Source organism: Erithacus rubecula, assembly GCF_903797595.1.
Source record: "Erithacus rubecula genome assembly, chromosome: 6".
NCBI lineage: Eukaryota > Metazoa > Chordata > Aves > Passeriformes > Muscicapidae > Erithacus > Erithacus rubecula.
The window spans coordinates 49,060,226-49,079,744 of NC_136688.1; the positions used below are offsets into that span (position 1 = coordinate 49,060,226).

The following is a 19,519-nucleotide window of genomic DNA, read 5'->3' on the forward strand; positions in this document are numbered from 1 at the left end:
TTTGCTTTTTATTTTACATCTATGTATAACTTCCTACTGTATCACACATATGAAATTATATCAGCAGCCATTATGTGGTGACCTCATTGATTAAAATGATCTTCTCTTCTATAAACAAAACAAATGTCTTACAGATAGCTTTTGTAAAAAAAACCAAGTTTCTATACTTAGATGGGTAGACTTGTTTCTGTAACACCATCAGCAATCATTTTACCTACCAATGGTGAATCTCATTACTTTTCTAATTTGCTGTAGTAATTTACTGTAGTTTTTGAAAAGGTTTTAACAAAAACCATCCTACAGTGCTCTTGCTTTGTGTATTTTATCTTACATAAAAAATTGCATTATATTAAGTGCCCAAAAGATGAATTCAGTGTGGGTTGTGCAGTGGAAGATCTACATGTCAAAATCTAAATGCAATACAGTGCTTTGCAAAGTCAGTTTAATGGATATCTCTCTGATCCTGCTACCTGTTTAAGGTGATAATTATCTGAATTAGTTATATATTGAAGCTACTAAACACATAAAGTGAGACTATTAGTTAGGTTATTCACTTAAATTAAGGAAAGCTATGACTTCTACAAGCTATATAGATGTACTGTACACTTGAAAATTGATTCCAAAATAGCTGAGAAATAAAAACATTGGAACAAAATAATGGTTATCTGCAAAATGTTTGGTTTGTCTCTAAGGTTGATCATAGTACTTGAGATGCATTTTTAATTTTTACATCCTATTTCAACAGAAACTCAATGGTTATGTCATTTTACAGTTGTTAGGCCACAAAGGGTTGAGGAACAGCACTGATCAGAAATCACTCAATTAGGACTGGGGGAAGAGGTCCATCACACAAGGCATGCAATGCTTAAGTAAAGTGCAAGTATTCCAAGGAATTAATCAAGAGCATGTGTTAGATTGCCTGAGCTGGCGTTCATGATGTTGGTACCACAGTGGAAACAATCATTGTATGGTTAGAGACTTTCCCCCTAATTTCTGTCCCACGCAGCCTGTTCAGCACCCCAGATTTCACCTCCTTGAAGAATGAGTGTCCTTATCCTGTGGAAGAGGCTGGCTAAAGACTTGCCTCATGCTTCCTCTCAAAACAGCCACCATGCAAAATACAAAACAAGAGTTATGGGAAGGAAAATGATGATTCTATACACTGGGACTAAGACTGTCCCCTAAAAACTGACTGTATGTGTGAAAGAGTGAGGAAAAGTGTGGTAACCTAACCATCCACTCACAGTCTGTATCCTTGACCCATTTGCATCCCTTCCAGCTTGAGATATTCTGTGGCTGCGTTTTTCAAAGCATATAGGGTTGTAGGCTGTTATGCAAAGCCAGAATGCTATAGAAAGCTCTTTCAAGGAGCTTTAAGCATAAGGAGATGATCATAATCTCCCATGCTACTATGAAGGGTCCCTACTCCTGTAGCTATCAGCCAGGAGTAAGCCTTCCTGAGGATTAGTTAAGTAGGATGTGACTCAAGTTCAGGAAGAAGGGTAGCCAGAGCCCTGAGCTGTGTGTGGTTAGGATTTGTATAATTGGAAAATACAGATGATTTGCTTTATTACTGTCATGAATCAAGCCTTTCACATTTGCTTGATTAGCTTGAATAGGTTGGCATGGTCTGTTCAGAGCTAGGGACTTTTTTGTCTCTAATATGGCAGCATTTCTGACTAGTGCTACATCCCATAAAGGTTTTTTTTGTTTTGTTTTGTTTTGTTTTGTTTTATAAAAATATTCTCATTCATAAGAGAAAATGCTCATCTTGGTGTTAACAATGGCAGCACATCATGCTATTTATATAAATAGCATTGGCTGTGTATGCCAGCTTGAAGCATGTATTTTGATGCATGATTAACACAAAGACTGATATTATGGAAAGTTGCTAAATCGGGAGTAGAATCAGAATTAATTTTTATTTGGTTTGGGCTTATCATTAAGTAAAGTATTATTCTCAATATAAGTGTCAAACCAAATCAAAGCAAAAAGTTCAATAGAATTATTTGCTACATCTTTCATTGTAGGGAGAGATAATCTTTTATGCTTAGAAAAAACCTGTGTGCAATAATCAAACACAGTCTTGTTTATTTTTTTAATTCCTCCCTATCTGCCCACTGCAGTCTAGGAGAGGGTGTTGAGATGGTATCAAGCTCTAGGAATGCTTCAGTATTTCTCCATCAGAATGATGGGAGCTTCAACCCTTTTGGGATCAGCCTAAGAAACTTACAGCAGTTATCTGATACTTCAAAAGTTTTATTGCATTAAAAAAGTGGAAATTAGGAAGAAAATAAAAATACATGATATAGCTTTGTGTCCCATCCATTCTTCATCAGAAACAACACCCTCAAACTTGATTGACAGGAGCAATGGACAAAAAAATCCCAATGATTAGCATTTCTTAACAAAGATTCCTTCCTTTTGGCCAGGGTAGTACTATCCAGAGAGCTTGTCAACATGCTGTATATATTTTCCCCTCAAGTTTTCCCAAATATTTTCTCAAGACAAGAAGAAAAACCCATTTCCAGCTGTCTTGCAGGCCACTATGCAGTGACAAAGAAAAGACATTTGAATATTGGTTATGTGCTTTCAGTGTTTTACCAAGTACTGTCATTCACCAAGGAACAGCTGGGCAGTTCCATGTTTTATGAAGTCTTTGGAAAAAGCAGAATTCAAACTTTGGTTTGCTCCTTAAACCCAGCCTGGAAACAAATGATACAGTTTCTCATGGCCTGTTCCTGTGTTCTCCTGTAACTGGACTAACTTCACAGAAGAAGAGAATTTGGTAGTTACTAGAGGAAAATCTGTAATTTTGAGAATGAAGTAAGAATTGAATGTAAAAGTGCCATCAAGGATGTTTAACTGTGTTTGCCTGGGGACTTACTTTGTAAATAATTTATTTGAAAAATATTTTATTCGTCCATACACTCAACAAAAATTTATATTATTGCAGTTTTAGTTTTATGTTATATTGATACTTATACAGGTGCAGACTGTATGTGCATGCTTTTAAAACAGTAATTTCTTCATTATTTTCACAGCAAACCCAAGGAACCAATGTTCAGTGCAGGTAGGAACTTTTAAAATTTTTAAGCAGATAGTAACTGTGATAACATATTTGAGTTCCCCCACTAGCCCCCTTTCTTCTGTGGATACCTAGAAATTGGTATTGGGGATCTAATCATAATATTTATAGGCTGATGTTGATATATTTTTAAAAACTTGATCAGTTCACTCTACATTTTTTTGATCCAATAGATTTACTTTACAGTTGGAATTCTTTTTAAGACAAGGACAAAAAATACTATGTCTTCTTACTTTGCATATGTCTCCTCTTTCAAAAAAGTATCAAGGTTTTGGTAATTAAAGCAATGCCATTTTCTGTCATGTTATTCATAAAACAGTGCCCTCTAAGGATTGCCACATCTATCCCAAAGCCTAGTAATGTAATTTGTCAAATTACAAAGAAAAGGGTGGTTTGTTACTACAGTTTTGGTAGTCTGTCTTTAATTTGAAAAGCGCTTCAATTTTTTCCATTTTATGGACTATCCCTGATGAAAGATTTTGAAAGTGAAATAGTAGGTGTAAGTGAAAGCAATGTTTGTCCTTGTCATTAGACAATCAAAAATTTTGAAGTCTCAATAAATCTATGAAGCTGACTAGTGTATCTAAGAGTTATTTTTGTTCTGAAAAGTCAATGACAACTAAAAATAAGATTTATTTGAACAAAATAGGGAAGGGAAAAAACCCTGTTGATTTATCATATGTATTATTTTTATGCATAGTTCTGTGACAGTAATCATACATTAAGCTGAAAAAGTTGGACATCTTTTGTTTACTGCATGGGTTGATCAGCATCCAACAAAGCTCTTATGCCATATTTCAGGATTTAATGTAACTAATTTTGAAGTCAATAATACATAAAATTAAATAAGCACTTAAGTCTCTTGTGACAATGTAATCATGGTTCATGTCCCTTCCATGAAAACTGATGGTTTAGAAAAAGAAAACTTCTGGTTTACACAGGATATGCTTTCCTTGCCTAATTTTTCTGTTTCCCTTATACCATGTAAGCAAACATATTTGTAATATTTTTTCTTCTGCCACTTTTCCCATAGATCAGTAAATAAGCAGGTGTGACACTACATTGATGTCATTCTCACCTAGACAAAATTCCTACTGAAATGAATGGGTTTTTTTCTAAGAAGGTTATACTTGGTGTTTAACTGCAGTATACAGTTATATAATGGAGTTTAAGCCAGTGTTTTAATGGTACAACCAAACGGAGGCCCCTCACTGAGGAAAGAGGTTTAGAAGGTAACAACCCAGTGTCTAGCTCAGTGTTTTGTCAAGCCCCAGGTTAGCCTGCAGCAGACTAAGCCTGGACAGCCTGTAGAGCAGGTATTTAGAGAGTTACTGTATTCAAACACATCTTTATCTAGCCCTTCTGTCTCTGTCTCTGTAATCACAAGGGAAGCGCCGTGTGACACACTGCAAAGGTAGGCTTCACTTCCAAAACCTCATAGCTCTCGAAGCAAAATGGCTCTGCTGGGGGAAAAACTCAATATTTATACAGCTGATTTCTAACTTGTGGGCGTTTTGCAATGTTAAAACTTTTCTAGTTCTTTTGAGTGAAACAAAAATGTTATGTCATTTATTATATGATCTACTGAATTATAACCCTCAGGTGCACTTTAACCAAAATAATGGGTTATAATTTACGTTCCTGTGGATTTATTCCTAAGAATTTGAATTAGAAAAAAAATGTTGAGAGAGCTATATGGCAACACGTGGATGTTCACTGTGTTTGAAATGGCATTCTGCACTTTTGCTGAAATTTGCCCTCTTGTTGGCTGTTTTGCTGTTAGCCTAACATGATCATAGAAGCCTTTGTTTTTTCTTGCTTTTTCTTACTGGGTAGATTGTAGATTTTTCTGCATCTTAAATAAACAGACCTAGGCCTACAACTAATTTCTTGTTGCTTTTTGCTTAGTGTCATAAAGCAGAGTTACATGTGGTAAACATACCATGTTGGTTTCTAATGCTTTAGTTAAATTCTAGTGTAAATATGCACATTTTTGATGCATGTTTATACCTGTGATCTAATCACAGATTTATCTGCTTTTTAGAAATAGCTATAGCCTAACAGTTTTCCCACTAATCAGCGTCTTTCTGCTTTGCAATATATGTAAATTTCACAAAGCAAAAATGTTTGTTCTCAAGGCAAAAATCTATTAGAGAGTCTCTACCTCTGTGTATTCTTTGTACAAATTTTTACCTGCAATCAGTGGTGGTCTCCTCTGCAGATGCCACTGGCATTGATGTGCCTTCTTATTTCAGTTCATTAACTGTTAATTTATGCGACAACAATATCCAATTTATAAAACCGCAGATGTAAAAGATACATTTGTCTAAAAATTCCAATGTTGATCTGTCTTTGTAGTTTGATGATTGTCTGTCTTTACATCTATATCTTTACATTTAGAACTCTACTGTCTTATAAACTTACTTAAGAAAAGTATGGAAAAAAGGATGTAGATTGATTGTGTAGATAATGTATGTGGGTTAGGAACAAAAACTGGTAGAGATGGAATATTACTGAAAGTTAGAAATAAATACACAATATGATTTTTATGCCTGACCTAATCAGCCTAAGTTCCTCTTTGTAGTTAGGAGAGAGACATACACACATTCTGAAGGCATAATTTATATACTTGTTGTAATGTAGTTGGTATAGTTTACTGGTTAGTATTTACTTTCCTAGTCTGGTATGGCTAGGTCAAATGCTCCCACTGTAAATGCAACTTTTATGAGTCCTGTAAGCTTCAGGTGAGAAAAGCAGCTCTGTGAATTAAACTTTGGTTCATTCACAGCCTTTGAGTACTGCCAAGTAGTTGTCATTGCTGAAAATCTGTTGACTTCCAGTGCACCAGCATCAGCAGTGTTGGCACGTGTTTGTAGCTCATTAAATAGATGCTGCATGCGCATACAATAGTGCTGTAATGCTTTGCTATTTAATGCTCTATGCTCTATTTTATTTTCCAATACAGATATATTGGAGTAGGTTTTTAAAAACAGTTCCAATATTCTATCATTTCAATGGGCATCTTGAAGTTCCAACCTTCTGTCACCATTATTTCATCATTATTATCTCTTCTTTTTAACATCAAGTTTTCTGTTGCTTTCCTTTTATGCATGCATTCTGTAAATGAAGCTAGAGATAACTAGCTGTAACTTTACTGTGACAGATCAGGTAGATCTCTTTCCCATATGACTTAGTCTAAAGGCAAAATACACATTTAGGAAATACAGCATAGCTATGATGTTTATTTGTTCAATCAATAATTCTTATTAATTTAGTCAGGATTTGTAGCATATGCATATTTCCAATTAAAATAAAGCCTTAGCTTTCAAATTTTAAAAATAGTGGTATATTTGTAATAATACTTAAAAATTCATAGCATAATTTAACAGTCCTAAATTGTATAAATTTTTTTTCATTTACATGATTTTTGTTACTTTTGCCCTTCCATTTCCTCTGTGCCCACGATTATTCTGTCTAGTAACTCTACAGATGTCACTGACTCCAAAACTGCTTGATTCGCATGCGAACAAGGCTGAACCCCTTGATCTGCCGATGGAGCAGCAAGAGCCAGCACGTTCTGAATCTGGACAAACTTCATCAGAAGTTCACAGGACACCCACTTTGGCCTTGCCACTTCCCAAAAGTCCTAGTCAGACCTTCATGGCATTTCCCAGATCTCCTAGTTTTATAAGCCCCATGAAGTCCCCAAGTCAGTACTTCCAGATCTGTTATTAATCTCTGCTTCTCTGCCCCAAAAATATTTCTTGCCAGTTCAACACATTACTTTTAGTATTTTCTTCTAGAAATGTTTACTTCTGTCAGCCAATTGAGTTTTTGTAGCTTCTGTCCTGTATGTTATTTTCCTTTCTTTTAATGTGCTGTCAATGTTGTCATTCCTTTTTCAATGTTTAGTAATTCTTAAAGCACGTATCTTTTCTGCATGTACATCAGCATGATTCCTCTTACTAATTGTTTGTGTTCCTTATATTGAATGTATCTCTAACACTGTATCAAGTGTAAAGCATATCTTTACACTGGGATGCAAAGAATGCGACTGAGTGTTGGAAAATAATTTAGATGCTGATGCTCAACTGTAAACATTGATTAAAAAATAAAATTAATTTTAAGTGGCATTTCTGCGTTAATTGTAATCTTTGATTTATTCCCCTCCATTTTAAATATTTTAAACCTGTAATATTGTAAAATTTAAAAGAAAAAGTTTCAATTTCAGACCTTTCTGGTTTGTAGTTCTTCATGATATTGTTTAGTTCTGATTCTGATACTCAGAATATTTAGAGGAAGAAGGGACTTCATGTGTTTTTTAAAAATTCTGCTTAGTGATTACAATGTAGGAAAAAAAAAAACCTGCTAAATTTCTAAGTTTGAGGATGCATGTCGTTCTGTAATTGTAACACACCAAACTGTTATGTGGGAAGGGACGGAGGAGCATTGGAATTCTCCCCGATGGCTTTTTTGTGTAACATTAAACGTTTCTGACCTTTTGTAGAGGAAGGATACGTAAAAATGTTTCTTCGTGGACGTCCTGTTACCATGTACATGCCCAAAGAGCAAGTGGAATCTTACAATTTGGAAGCAAAAGTAGAACTACCAGCCAAGAGACTTAAACTGGAATGGGTGTATCCTTTCTGTGCTGGAGGACTACTGGAAATCAATCATTCCATAATGATTTGGGTTAAATAACTTTTCGAGCTAAAGTATAGCAGGATTAAGGTCATAGGATTCATTTAATTGGTGAAGTGACATTCCATTGAAAATAAGTGTTAATTTCTTGAGGCTGCTTTTCTTCACCTTGTAAAGTACAGGGTGGCAGCTTAAGAAAGATTTTGCTTAAATGTTGCCTGAAGGTTAAGTCTGAAGCATGCTAATTAGCCAAAGATTAAACTAGGCATATCGTAAGAATGTAGTGAGCTGGGATTATTAATTATAATGTGCATAAGACAAGCTCAGTTTTTTTTCTAGTTCTTACCAGTAATTTATCATTTTTAACTGTTTTATAAAATGTACATCTTTGTCCTTAAGAGGACAAACTTGGATAACAGCTTGAATAAGCCCTGAATTGAGTAGTGCTGTGCAATTGATACATGCTTAGTCATAATATGTATAGAATATAATATATAAAATAATGTTTGGATTTGTATCTTAAGTTGGCTTAAGCACCACAAATACTGAGCAACCAGGTTTTTCCACTGACTGGTATGAGTGGACATAATTGCAAAAATCTAACTTTAAAGAAGTGTTTAATTGCATACAAAATTTTTCCTATTTCACTTTTAAGAATAATGATATTCTTTATAAAAAAGACACTTCACTTTTGTATAATCTTATTGTATATAATAGATGATTCTAGATAAAATATAAACACAACAAGATCTGACTCTATTTGTAATATCCATTATCATTGGAGAGATGATGTCTTCATAAGATTTTCTCTTTTAAGAAAAATCTCTTTTTTGGTTACAGTGAAAATACTTTGTCTTTATAAAAGAAGACAGACTGCATATAGTCTTTTTCAAATTTGTATAAATAGAACTGCATGTGGTTTCAGAATGTTCAGAGAGTTTCCAAAAATCCCTTTGTATTCATAAGAGATTAATGACAGATTTAGTAACCATTCTTATTATTCCTATTGCAGCTGAGGCTGTAGGTTCTATCCCATTCTGCTGGAACTACATAGAAAGTGCATACACAAATAAGTGAAGATGAGTTTAAAAGACAAAAACCCCAAACAATTAATAAAACAGGTGAGATAAGAGTGATAAACACTGCTTTCAGCATTTTACCATCTAATTGTATAGATTCTCACCATTTATCACAACAATTGAATGATCTCTTTTGCAGTTGTAAGGAGCTCCTCGTTTGGGAGACCTAAGAATGATAAGGAGAAAGTGTTAGAAAGCTTGCTGAAACAACAGAACACCCAACCATGAAACAAAGCAGAATGTCATTAGCAGCATGTAGGTGGAACCTGACGTCAATATTTCAGACTATTATAAGAAATTATAATTAGGGTAGGACATGATTTCAGTCTCATTAGTTTCTCACTTAAGCTTATTTAAATGACTGAATATTTGCCAGATGGACTATTATTTTTAGTTTGAATATTCATATGTCCTTCCAAGTGTGTATCTATATACTCAGCAGAATCCTCTCTAAGGTTGTCTATGAATAGAAAAGGTGTGAATTAATAAAACAATCTAACTAACCCTAGACGGTTATTCTAAATTGAATTGAGGAGGAGGTAGTTTTTTTCCAAAAATACTGTGCTAGCTTCTTCTGTTTCTAATTTATTTGCAATTAAATCCAATCAGGATTTCCATACTTAATATTTATAAAAATGACTAGATATATGGAAGGTTTAGAAAGACAGTTTAAAAATCATTTTAAAAATGCAGGGAGAAGGTAATGCCCACTTTACAGACTATAACAAGGAGAAGAGAAACTGTGAGCAGAGGACATAAAATCATTTAAGAAGAAAAACAAATACAGCAGAAAATCAAGCAATATTGCAGGCATTCATTCCAGTTGAGTTGGAGAAGCTGCACTGTTTGATTGGAGGGTAACGGAACTGGAATAAGAAAAAACATCTTTGTAACAGACAAATGAGTCTAGCTGTGGGAGTACAGCCAGAAATGCTCTATAATGTATGAAAGGGATAGGGAAACAAGATATTGGAGGTGGTGTGGACAAATGGGAAGGAAAGCAGATTATGATGAGAAACAGAAGGAAGAAAATCTAATGTGTATAGATTTCAGGGAATACCAGGAAGGGATATTACAGTCATGTTAGCAGCTGTCTGGTTAAGCTGAAAAAGGTTCACACCTTTGATGTATTATCATATATATTAGGACATGAAGAAACAAAAATGCTGAGTGATGAAGTATGAGGGGGACTGGAGCAGAGATGGAAAATCCAAGAGAGAGATCAGCACTAGGGACATCGGGGTGGGAGCAGTGGCCTGCCCAGATCCATTTGAGAGCAACTCACTTGGCAAGCAGAAGGTTTGAAACAAAAACTTCAGGCCAAATGAAAAGAAAAGGTCAAGGTAACACTCCCTGAAGTGCCAGCTCACCAAATCCAAGTCGAAGCCACCAAATCCAAGTGTGGGAAACAGTGAGGAGAATGAGGGATCAACCCCAGGAGTTTGCATCTAAGAAAAAAGGCTGATAGAAATTGAGTGTTTGACAACAGCAGTCATGTGAAGGGTTGAATGCAGCATTGTTCCCCACAGGAAGAATAGTAAAGAAAGGAGATTTTCCCTAAGGAATGCAATCTTTCCCATTTAATGGCTACTTTTGTGCACTGAGATTTGTTCCTTATGCATGTCTGTGTAATGCTCTTCACTCTTTTTAGAAGTTCAATTCCTTACACCAAGTTCAGCTACTGCTTCACTAAAACTTTGATTATATGCTGTTGAACTAGGGAAATATTATGCTGGCTTCAATTTGTAATGGTACCCGGCCTTAGAAAAAAAAAAATTTAAACAAATAAAGCATTGTCCAGCAATGTAGAGCAGTAACAACAGACATTCAAATGTATAGTAAATTCTTTGTATTTGAGGATATTGTTTCAATGTAGTTGCATTTTAATATCTCAAACTTGAAGAAACTTTGACTGTCTCAGTTTATGAGACGAAAAGCTTTATTTCTGAATTCACACTTTAATAATTGGGTCTGCAACACTAGTTCTATTGCATTTTTAAGAAAAATCAGCAGGCTATTTCTTCTGAAATAGGTATTTATATATGATAACTCTTGGCCTTATTACTTCAAGAACGTTAACATGACTATTTTAGTTTGAGTGGCTCATAATTGACCATGCAGAATAGTGTACAAGTATTTTGTTTAGATCATGTAACTGGGGTTTTATTATATATCCATGTATTTTTCACAGCCAGTTTCTCCATATTGACTGCATTACAATGCACTTCTGTTTTGCCAAGATTCTGCTAATGCTGTTTCTTTCTGTTCCCATAAAAAAAAAAGAAAGCCAAAATAGTTGTAGTCCCTAATGACTTTTCAGAAGAATAAAACTACAAAATTTGGCTGAATTAACATTCAGTCTAAATGAGATTATTATTCCAGTCATTTCATTGAATTAATTTTAGATTCGTGTTGATATGACTAACATCAGAATCTGGGCCACTGCCTTTTAATACTACAAAAATAGATTGGAATGGATGATGTAACCCTTTTATGGTTTTTATCCATCTGGCTGGTCATGTCCACTTTAATGAAATCAATCAACCTGCACACAGTATAATGCAATCAATCCTTGTGTAATGCAGGGAGATGTGCTGAATGGCTTATAACTGTTTCTATCAAGTCTAATGTTTTATTTTAATTATTCAAGCAGTGTAAATAGTAAATACACCTGGGACAATATTAGTATTGCCTTTGTCTGGTATTTAACAAATTCTAGAGTATGCTAAAGGAATAGTACATCTGGAAATTCCCACGTTTTTGCTATGGATTTTCTGTATGATATGTAGGTTTTACAGTCTGCAAAGTGCTTCAGCTCTCTGCTGTAGTAAGGGAAAGATTTCTGAAGGTCGTCAAGTAATAAAGCTGCCAAGAGATGGAGGCTCTAGGACAGAGACTACAGACTACAAGGACAGAGAATCCTTTTTTTTTTTTTTTTCTCCCTTGTTTTTAACATTCTTCACTGGTAGATGATGTTATTGCAGCTTGACCAACACTCTAGCTATGGATACAGGGGTCGGGACTGCCGCAGCAATCTCTATCTCCTGCCCACGGGTGAGACCGTGTATTTCATCGCCTCTGTAGTTGTGCTATTCAATGTCGAAGAGCAACTGCAGAGACATTACACTGGTCACAATGATGATGTGAAGTGGTAAGTCATCTAATTGCAGTTCTTTTTCTCTTCATAAAACAGTATTGGAGATAGACCTACTCATTTTTCTTACTCTTCTTTTAGGATGATTGAACATTATCTTTTTCTTTAGAATCTTCTCCTTGCCTTTTTAAAGTAGGGTTGAATTACTGCCCTTCACCAGCACTTGGGTGCCCTGCACAGTTCCTTTAACCAGTAAAATAGTTGTAATTTTACCTGTGGTCTTCCTGATAGTCTTCAGGCATGCTGACCCCATGGAAGACAGCCTGTAAACTAGAGCTAGTTTGTTGGCTGCCATGCACACATGCCAGATTGGGCTTCAAAGTGAGTTAAGTGTGCAGAAGCTCAGAGGATACTAGATACCAGCAGATATCAGAATCATTAAACTGAAATCTAAATAAACATATGGTTTATCTTGATGGTATCAATCTGTTTGCACAGTGTATCTGAAAAAGAGCACCTGGATTATCTGATGGGCCCTAATATATGAAATGAGTTTAACATCTCTTCTTTAGGCATTATGAAACACCCATTGTCCCTCAAAGCCAGAAATAGGCCTGATAACCAAATCTGCTTGAATTGTGAGCATGTTTCATAAACTGAATTATTTGTATAATCCGGTTGTTTTACAAGGAGATTTTTACCTTGGACTTGTTCCATCTCATTTCCTTCTTTTAAATTTTCTGTCTTTAGATATTTCAAAGCTATCAGGTTTACTGGAAAGAGGCTGCCTTTCTGGTTTGTAAAGCTAAATGAATTATTGCCACAGCTCATTTTGTAGGGTACTTGGCCTCTAGACCTGCATGCAAAGCAGACACAATGAAAAAAGATTTCAGATGATTTTAAAACACAAGAGCATGACAATTGTTTTTTTTCAGTTCTCTTTTTATATTCTTAAAAAGTTAACGTGTATGCTGTGTGCTTTACATTACTAAAATAGGGCTATTTATTACAAGCTCAAGTAATACCTTGTTGAAATAGACAGTCAAGAGATGTAAATTTGGCCTCTTCTTTTCTTTTGTAGCCTGGCTGTTCATCCTGATAGGATCACTATAGCAACAGGTCAAGTTGCAGGGACATCTAAGGATGGGAAAGTAAGTGGCTGCTTTACTAATATGTAATTATTTATATTTCATATTAATATGTTTTTAAGAAGATACATGCTGTATTCTTTTCCCATTTTAATTGGTCTTATATTTTTGGACTAGTGAAAGCAAAGCTTAACTTGAGGGTTCCTATAGCACACTATCACAGTTACCCAGTTCCATTGTCTAGACTGGTCAATGGTTTCTGGTTCCATGACTTAGACTGAAGTTAAATCTGGAGCTGCTCTCTGAGAGGCATGGAGGGATAAGGCTGCAAAGGAGACCTGAGAGGGCAGATGGATGTGGAGAAAAGGAGGACATTAAATTGTACAGTATACAGCTTCATTTTTTATCACAGTTGCCAAAACCAAACTACAAAGAACAGGTTTGCTGAAAAAAATAAACTTTTACTCTCGTCATCATCTAGGCAAGAATATTTTTCTCTTTATTGCCACCTCTGTTATTGTAAACTGAAAGCTTGGACTTTGAACATAGTAAGACGAACATTGCTCCAAAGAGCTAACAAACAGGAAAAAGAATGGGAACAAGCAGAGGCAGTAAAAACCATGAGGGAAATGTTACTCAACAGAGTATGCAGCTGTTGTCACAACCAAACTATTCCAGACTTTTTGGCAGATGCCAAAGAAGAATTTTGGGATAAAATCTGGATTGTCAATATGCTGACTACTTTGAGTGTCATGATTTAACCCCAGTCAGCAATTAAGTACCACACAGCTGCTCATCCACCCCTCAGTGGGATGGGGAGGAGAACTGGAAAAAGGATAAACCCTGTGGTTTGAAAGAAGAACAGTTGTTATTAATTAAATAATAATACCAACAATAAAGACAACAAAAAGAGAGAAATAAGACCCAAGAAAGAAAAGTGATATACAGTGTAATGGCTCATCATTGACTGACTGATGGCCAGCTGATCCCCCAGTAGCAAATGGCCTCTCTTGGCCAACTCCCCAGTTTAGGTACTGGGCATGATATTCTGTGGTATGGAATATCCCTTTGGCCAGTTCAGGTCAGCTGCCTGGACCATGCTCCCTCCTGGCTTCACATCTAGTCCTCACTGTCAGAGCATGGGAAACTGAAAAGTCCTTGACTTAGGGTAAGCACTGCTCAGCAACAGCCAAAACATCTGTGTTATCTACATTATTCTTGTCCAAAACACAGCACTGCACCAGCTACTCAAAAGAAAATTGACTCTATCCCAGTCAAAAGGAGAACAGTGAAAAAGAAATTAAATCCCAGTTATGCAATATAGGTTTCATATAAAGATAACTTAGCTGAGTAATGTAAACTATTAATTTTTATTATGTGTTGGAGCTTTTTTTCACTTACCATTGTATTTATGAAATAAAACCTAATAGTTTGAGGTCTGTGTTTGAGTGGAATGTGGTATATAGGTATATAAAAGCCGCTTATATAACTGAGCTGCTGCTGTGGCCTTGGGGATTTTTAAAATGTATTTATTTGTGTTAAAGGACAATTTCACCGTTTGTGACTCCAGCAGCTGCCCGGGGCTGCCCCCTGGTGGCCGCGGGAGGCATCGCCAAGGGCAGCGAGGGGAGGGATGGGCGGAGGGACGACCCCGGGACTTCACCGGGAGTTCTTCCAGGGCCAGCATGTGCATCTGGAATTTTATTTGCAAAAATCAATCTCGTTCTGATTACGGCTGTAGAGAAGAGTTTGAACACAAAGTTATTTTCCCCAGCCATTTTTATAATGTTGAAATGGATTACATTTTAGAAATTCGTGAGCTTCTTTTCACACTTTTACCTTTTACATTTACCAGACTTATCTCCGTTTGTACAGTTTAAACTCTACCTGAGCCTGTCAGTAAATCCCATGTCACAAAGTCATCAACAATTTTCAGTTCATGCCAAGTATCTCAGTGGCCATGAACTTCAGTTCACAAACTGAGGTTAGTGACATCTGACATGCTGAACACTGGATAGTCAGCCCCAGATTTTGGTCCTAGGCACAGTAATGCAGTGTATATGTGCTTACATGAGTGACTCTAGAGAAGTTCTGATAATTTTTATACCTTCAATTGTGATTTTTTGTTTTTCAGATGCATTCTCAGTTTTTCAAATCCTGGTGGGTTTTCTCCATCATTGCTTGAGCTGATGTTTTCTGTGTCTGTTTTATAGCAATTGCCACCACATGTGCGTGTCTGGGATTCTGTAACACTGAATACACTGCATGTCATCGGAATGGGGTTTTTTGACCGAGCTGTCACTTGCATTGCTTTTTCTAAATCTGTAAGTAAAGTAAATGAATAGTCATATCAAGACTGTTTGGAAAGGTCTTTGAAATCTTTAAAATTCAGGTGACCAAAACAACCTGCTAAGATGTCTCTTCTCTCAGGTTCCTCTTTAGAGGAGGAAAGCTTGCAGCCCTGTTGTTTCTAACAGTTTAGGTTGCTATTAAAATATCTCAGCAGTCTCACAGATTTACCATATACTTAAAATAAACTGCAATTAATTTCTTTGACAGTTGCAAAAATACTTGTGTACTTGAAATTTCAGCATCCCTAATTTCCTTGAATCATCCTGTTTTGTTTCTTCCTACCCAAGAAATTTGCACACCTTTTAACCCTCTCACTGTGTCTAAAATGATTGATGAAAGAATTTAAAAATGGAGGCTCCCAAAGGAGAATTAAAATATTTTGCTGAAAAGCAACAAAGGCACATGGATAAAGGACTGTAAAAAAGTAAAATCCTGTTGTTTGCCTCTTGGCACCATCCTTTGAACTCTAGTCTGTCAGACAGATAAAGGAAATATTTACATGCAGCATTTGAGTCCGATGTAAGAACTTGAGTCTGTGACCTGACACGTACAAGCTGCAAAGCCCCCTGTGTACAACAGAATCTGTAAGCAGTGCATGTGGTCTTGACAACATTTTTAGATAGGAGAGGACTGCCTGGTGTATTCCCTAGGCAAAACTTACTTCAGTGAAAGTTTCTACTAACACTTGGAATCCATTGATAACTATGTTTATAGAAAGTAGAAAAGAGAGAGATGTATTGGGAGAACGAGTTAAGAATACAAGGGTGAAAGCTAACATAGTTTGACATCACCTTTGAAGGATAAATAAAAAGTAAAGCAAGTAAATGCTCTGTAAATACCCCTTTGGAGGGAAATAGATGCATAATATCAGAGGATCAGTATTGGCATTTGCCAGAAGAAAGCCAGAATTTAAAGTTTGCTTTGTGATTTCGGTCACAGCTTGGTCTGCTCTGAGCATCACTTCCCATTCTGTAGCAGCACTTCTCTCACTTTAGATGTCCCTCTCTTCAGGTTTTAGTCTTCCCTCTGCCCCACCTCATGGGTTCCTTTAGCACAGTTGTTTTTGAAGTTGTGTCTGATGTGTACTGTGGGCCTGAATCATCAGGATAACAACCAAGAAGCCTCATATGTAAAAAGACACACCAGAAAAAAATGAGTACCAGCAGGAAAAGGTCTAGGAAATACAATGCATGAAGAAAGAATTAAGAAATTGGAGTAATTTGGATTAGAAAGAGTGATAAATGTTATAACTATAAAAAAGACACCTGTCAAGAATAAGTTGTTTTCTAATTCCTTATTATGTTGACTGATTTTCATCCATTATACCAATATGAAGAATAAAATTGTTTCCTGTACTAACAGACATCTGAGAAGAAATAATTGGTTTAAATTGCAAAGAGAGAAATCCAGTGTAGTTATGAGGAAAAGCTTTCGTAATAAAATAGATAATGATGTGTAGTTTGCCTTTGGAATTTCCACTACTGAATATTTATAAAGAGATACCTACCACATTCCTGACATTTTGCAAGAGTTTCTCTTCTAGGTCCCTTTTTAGCAGTCTTTTTAATGACCCTATAAATTATTGTATTTTATGGAGTTCTAACTACAAGTATAACAGTTGAAGTGTAAATATGTGTAAGCATCTCCACTTGCACGTAAGTATTTAAATATTTTGAATGTAGATTTGTATGTTCCTCATGTTGTTTGGGTGATGATAATATGATAATAATATTTCCCATGTTTTGCCCCAGAATGGAGGAAGTAGCCTGTGCTCTGTGGATGACTCCAACGACCATGTGCTTTCAGTGTGGGACTGGCAGAAAGAAGAAAAGCTGGCAGATGTCAAGGTGTTGCAATAAGATATTTTGTACTACTTGCTTGTATGTAGATCTGGTTTCTTATAATAAAATGCTTTTCTGTATTTAACTTTTTGTGCCTTTTTAACACTTTCAGTGTATAAAAGGCAAGAAACATGAAGAAAGGGAATGCTTTCTCTCTGTTGAGATTATCCCAATAGTTCTGAACTTTTAAAAATGTTGCTGTTGTTGTTATTCTGGAATTGATTAGAAAATTCTAGGCAGCAATGATAGGAGCATGTGCAGGAAAAATGTCCTAAAATAATCTGTTGCGTAGAGTTTCTCATTATTTGACATGATTTTTAAGGATGCATTTTGATACTAACTTATAAAGACATAAAATCTTTTGAATTCAAGTATTCCAGTCTATGCTAAGAATTTTTCTTATCAGAAGTAACTAGAGAATCATGTAATATTGTTTTCTTACCTTTGCATTTTAGATTTTGATACAATGTTTTTCTTTTTCCTTCCAAGTGCTCTAATGAAGCTGTATTTGCTGCAGATTTTCACCCTACCGATACAAATATAATAGTTACATGTGGAAAATCACACCTCTATTTTTGGACACTAGAAGGGAATTCCCTTATTAAAAAGCAAGGATTATTTGAGGTAAAATATAATATTTCTCTAATTTTATGTTATATAGTAATGATACAGTCATACAGAAGTAAGCTTTAATAAGGTTTGAGTAAACCAAAACAAGTGATCATCATTAAACTTGAAATGTTGCAGAAGCTCAGGTGGCATTTATGGTATGGCACAGAGAACTTTTGTGTGGGTAAAACTTCCACAGTGAAATTTTGAAATACAATTACCCATTCTTCTTTGAATTCTTTTTCCTATATTCTTTTTGCTACTTACCCTCCACTCTCCCACCACAACCACTGCAAAATAACATTACCTTAAAACTCTCTATGATTAACTCAGGTTTAAAAATTAAAAAAAAATTAAAAAAAAAAAAAGAATGTGATGGAGGAGATTTTTATGTTGTAAGAGGAAAGACTCCATGAAAATACATCTGTATGAATTTTCTTCCCTTTTCCTGTGTTCTGCTCAGACAAATGCACAAATGTCATTCAAATACAGATTGAGCTGGCCACTATTTGGTAAATATAATTTTCATTTCTAGGTTTTGATTTGGTTTTGTTCTCGAATATAGACTAAGCTGTACAGCTCTTGCATGCACATCTGAGGGACATTTGCAATGACTGCAGATAACTCCAGTGAGTTAACTAGTTAACTGCTTGTGGAGTCATGGGTTCCAAGAAGAGTCAGAACAACTATTTACAATGTCAGTTAATATACCTTGTGTGAAATCAGGAGGAGATGCTGAGAGAATGCATTTAAATTTTGTTATGTTTCATTTTTCATGCGTTTTTAATGGATTTTTCTCTCTGTTCTGGCTCTGTTGGTCTTGATGATGGTTAGAGCTGAAAAAGGGTGGTGTCCCTAGTATAGAACAGCTCTTAGTTTGAGGGAGAAAGAGGTCATCATTTACATGGGTTGTCAACAAGGGATCTATAATGTCCTTAGAAGCTACCAGGGAGGTTTTGTTCCCTTCACATTTAATTGTTTTCTTGCTGTAGTGCCTTAAATACAGAGGTTTCATTCCTGAAACTTGGGCTTCCTTCAAAAGATGATTCCTTAATTCTTACACTATGGCCAAACCCTCTAGCAATATTTTTTTTTCCTCCTAGAAACTTTGGAGTTAAGAATTATAATCATAAAGCTTGTTTGAAACTTTGACCATCTCTAAATACTCAAAGTCTTTAGTATTCTGTATTAGTTGGGGGATTTGGTTTCTCTCAGAGCATTCCTGGTCATGTGTTACATGTTGGAAGGCCTTCTCACTCACTCTGTACCCAGCTTGCAATTAAAGGTGAAGGATTGGGCCACAAACCTGATGCATCTTCTGCCCTTGCACAGATTATTCTGTTTAGACTGTAGGAATGTGTTTAACTCTTGTAGATATTTAAGTAATAATAGATTTGTATAAGACTAAACTAAATTAACCAAATGCATAAAGTTAAAATCCATGGGTTGTATGTTGCTGTGAGTGTATGTTTTTCATAACCACGCAGAAACAAGAGAAGCCAAAGTTTGTCCTGTGTGTGACCTTTTCTGAAAATGGTGATACTATTACAGGAGACTCAAGTGGAAACATTTTGGTTTGGGGGAAAGGTAAGATAAAATTTCACTATTAACTTCCATCTTAGACTGTGAGCACAGACTTGAGTGTAGAGTTCCATTTCCAGAATAATAAACTTTATCTTGAGCTCTTTCCCAAGACCAATCCAGCAGATTGTGTCTGGATTCTTTTC

General features: G+C 35.7%; 1 protein-coding gene across 23 annotated transcripts in view; it reads left to right on the plus strand.

Moving 5' to 3' along the window:
* EML1 (EMAP like 1) overlaps positions 1 to 19,519 on the plus strand; it is a 121,834-nt gene that overhangs the window by 87,768 nt on the left and 14,547 nt on the right. For 7 of the 23 annotated variants that reach the window (XM_079308152.1, XM_079308159.1, XM_079308147.1 and 4 more), the window contains 9 exons: positions 3,045 to 3,073; positions 4,476 to 4,502; positions 7,596 to 7,725; positions 11,810 to 11,959; positions 12,984 to 13,053; positions 15,204 to 15,314; positions 17,094 to 17,189; positions 17,673 to 17,807; positions 19,280 to 19,379. In XM_079308152.1, the coding sequence (XP_079164278.1) occupies positions 3,045 to 3,073; positions 4,476 to 4,502; positions 7,596 to 7,725; positions 11,810 to 11,959; positions 12,984 to 13,053; positions 15,204 to 15,314; positions 17,094 to 17,189; positions 17,673 to 17,807; positions 19,280 to 19,379 (848 nt within the window). Of the gene's footprint in view, positions 1 to 3,044; positions 3,074 to 4,475; positions 4,503 to 6,566; positions 6,798 to 7,595; positions 7,726 to 11,809; positions 11,960 to 12,983; positions 13,054 to 15,203; positions 15,315 to 17,093; positions 17,190 to 17,672; positions 17,808 to 19,279; positions 19,380 to 19,519 lie in introns of all 23 variants that reach the window. The other 16 variants (XM_079308160.1, XM_079308153.1, XM_079308148.1 and 13 more) reach the window with 3 other exon arrangements.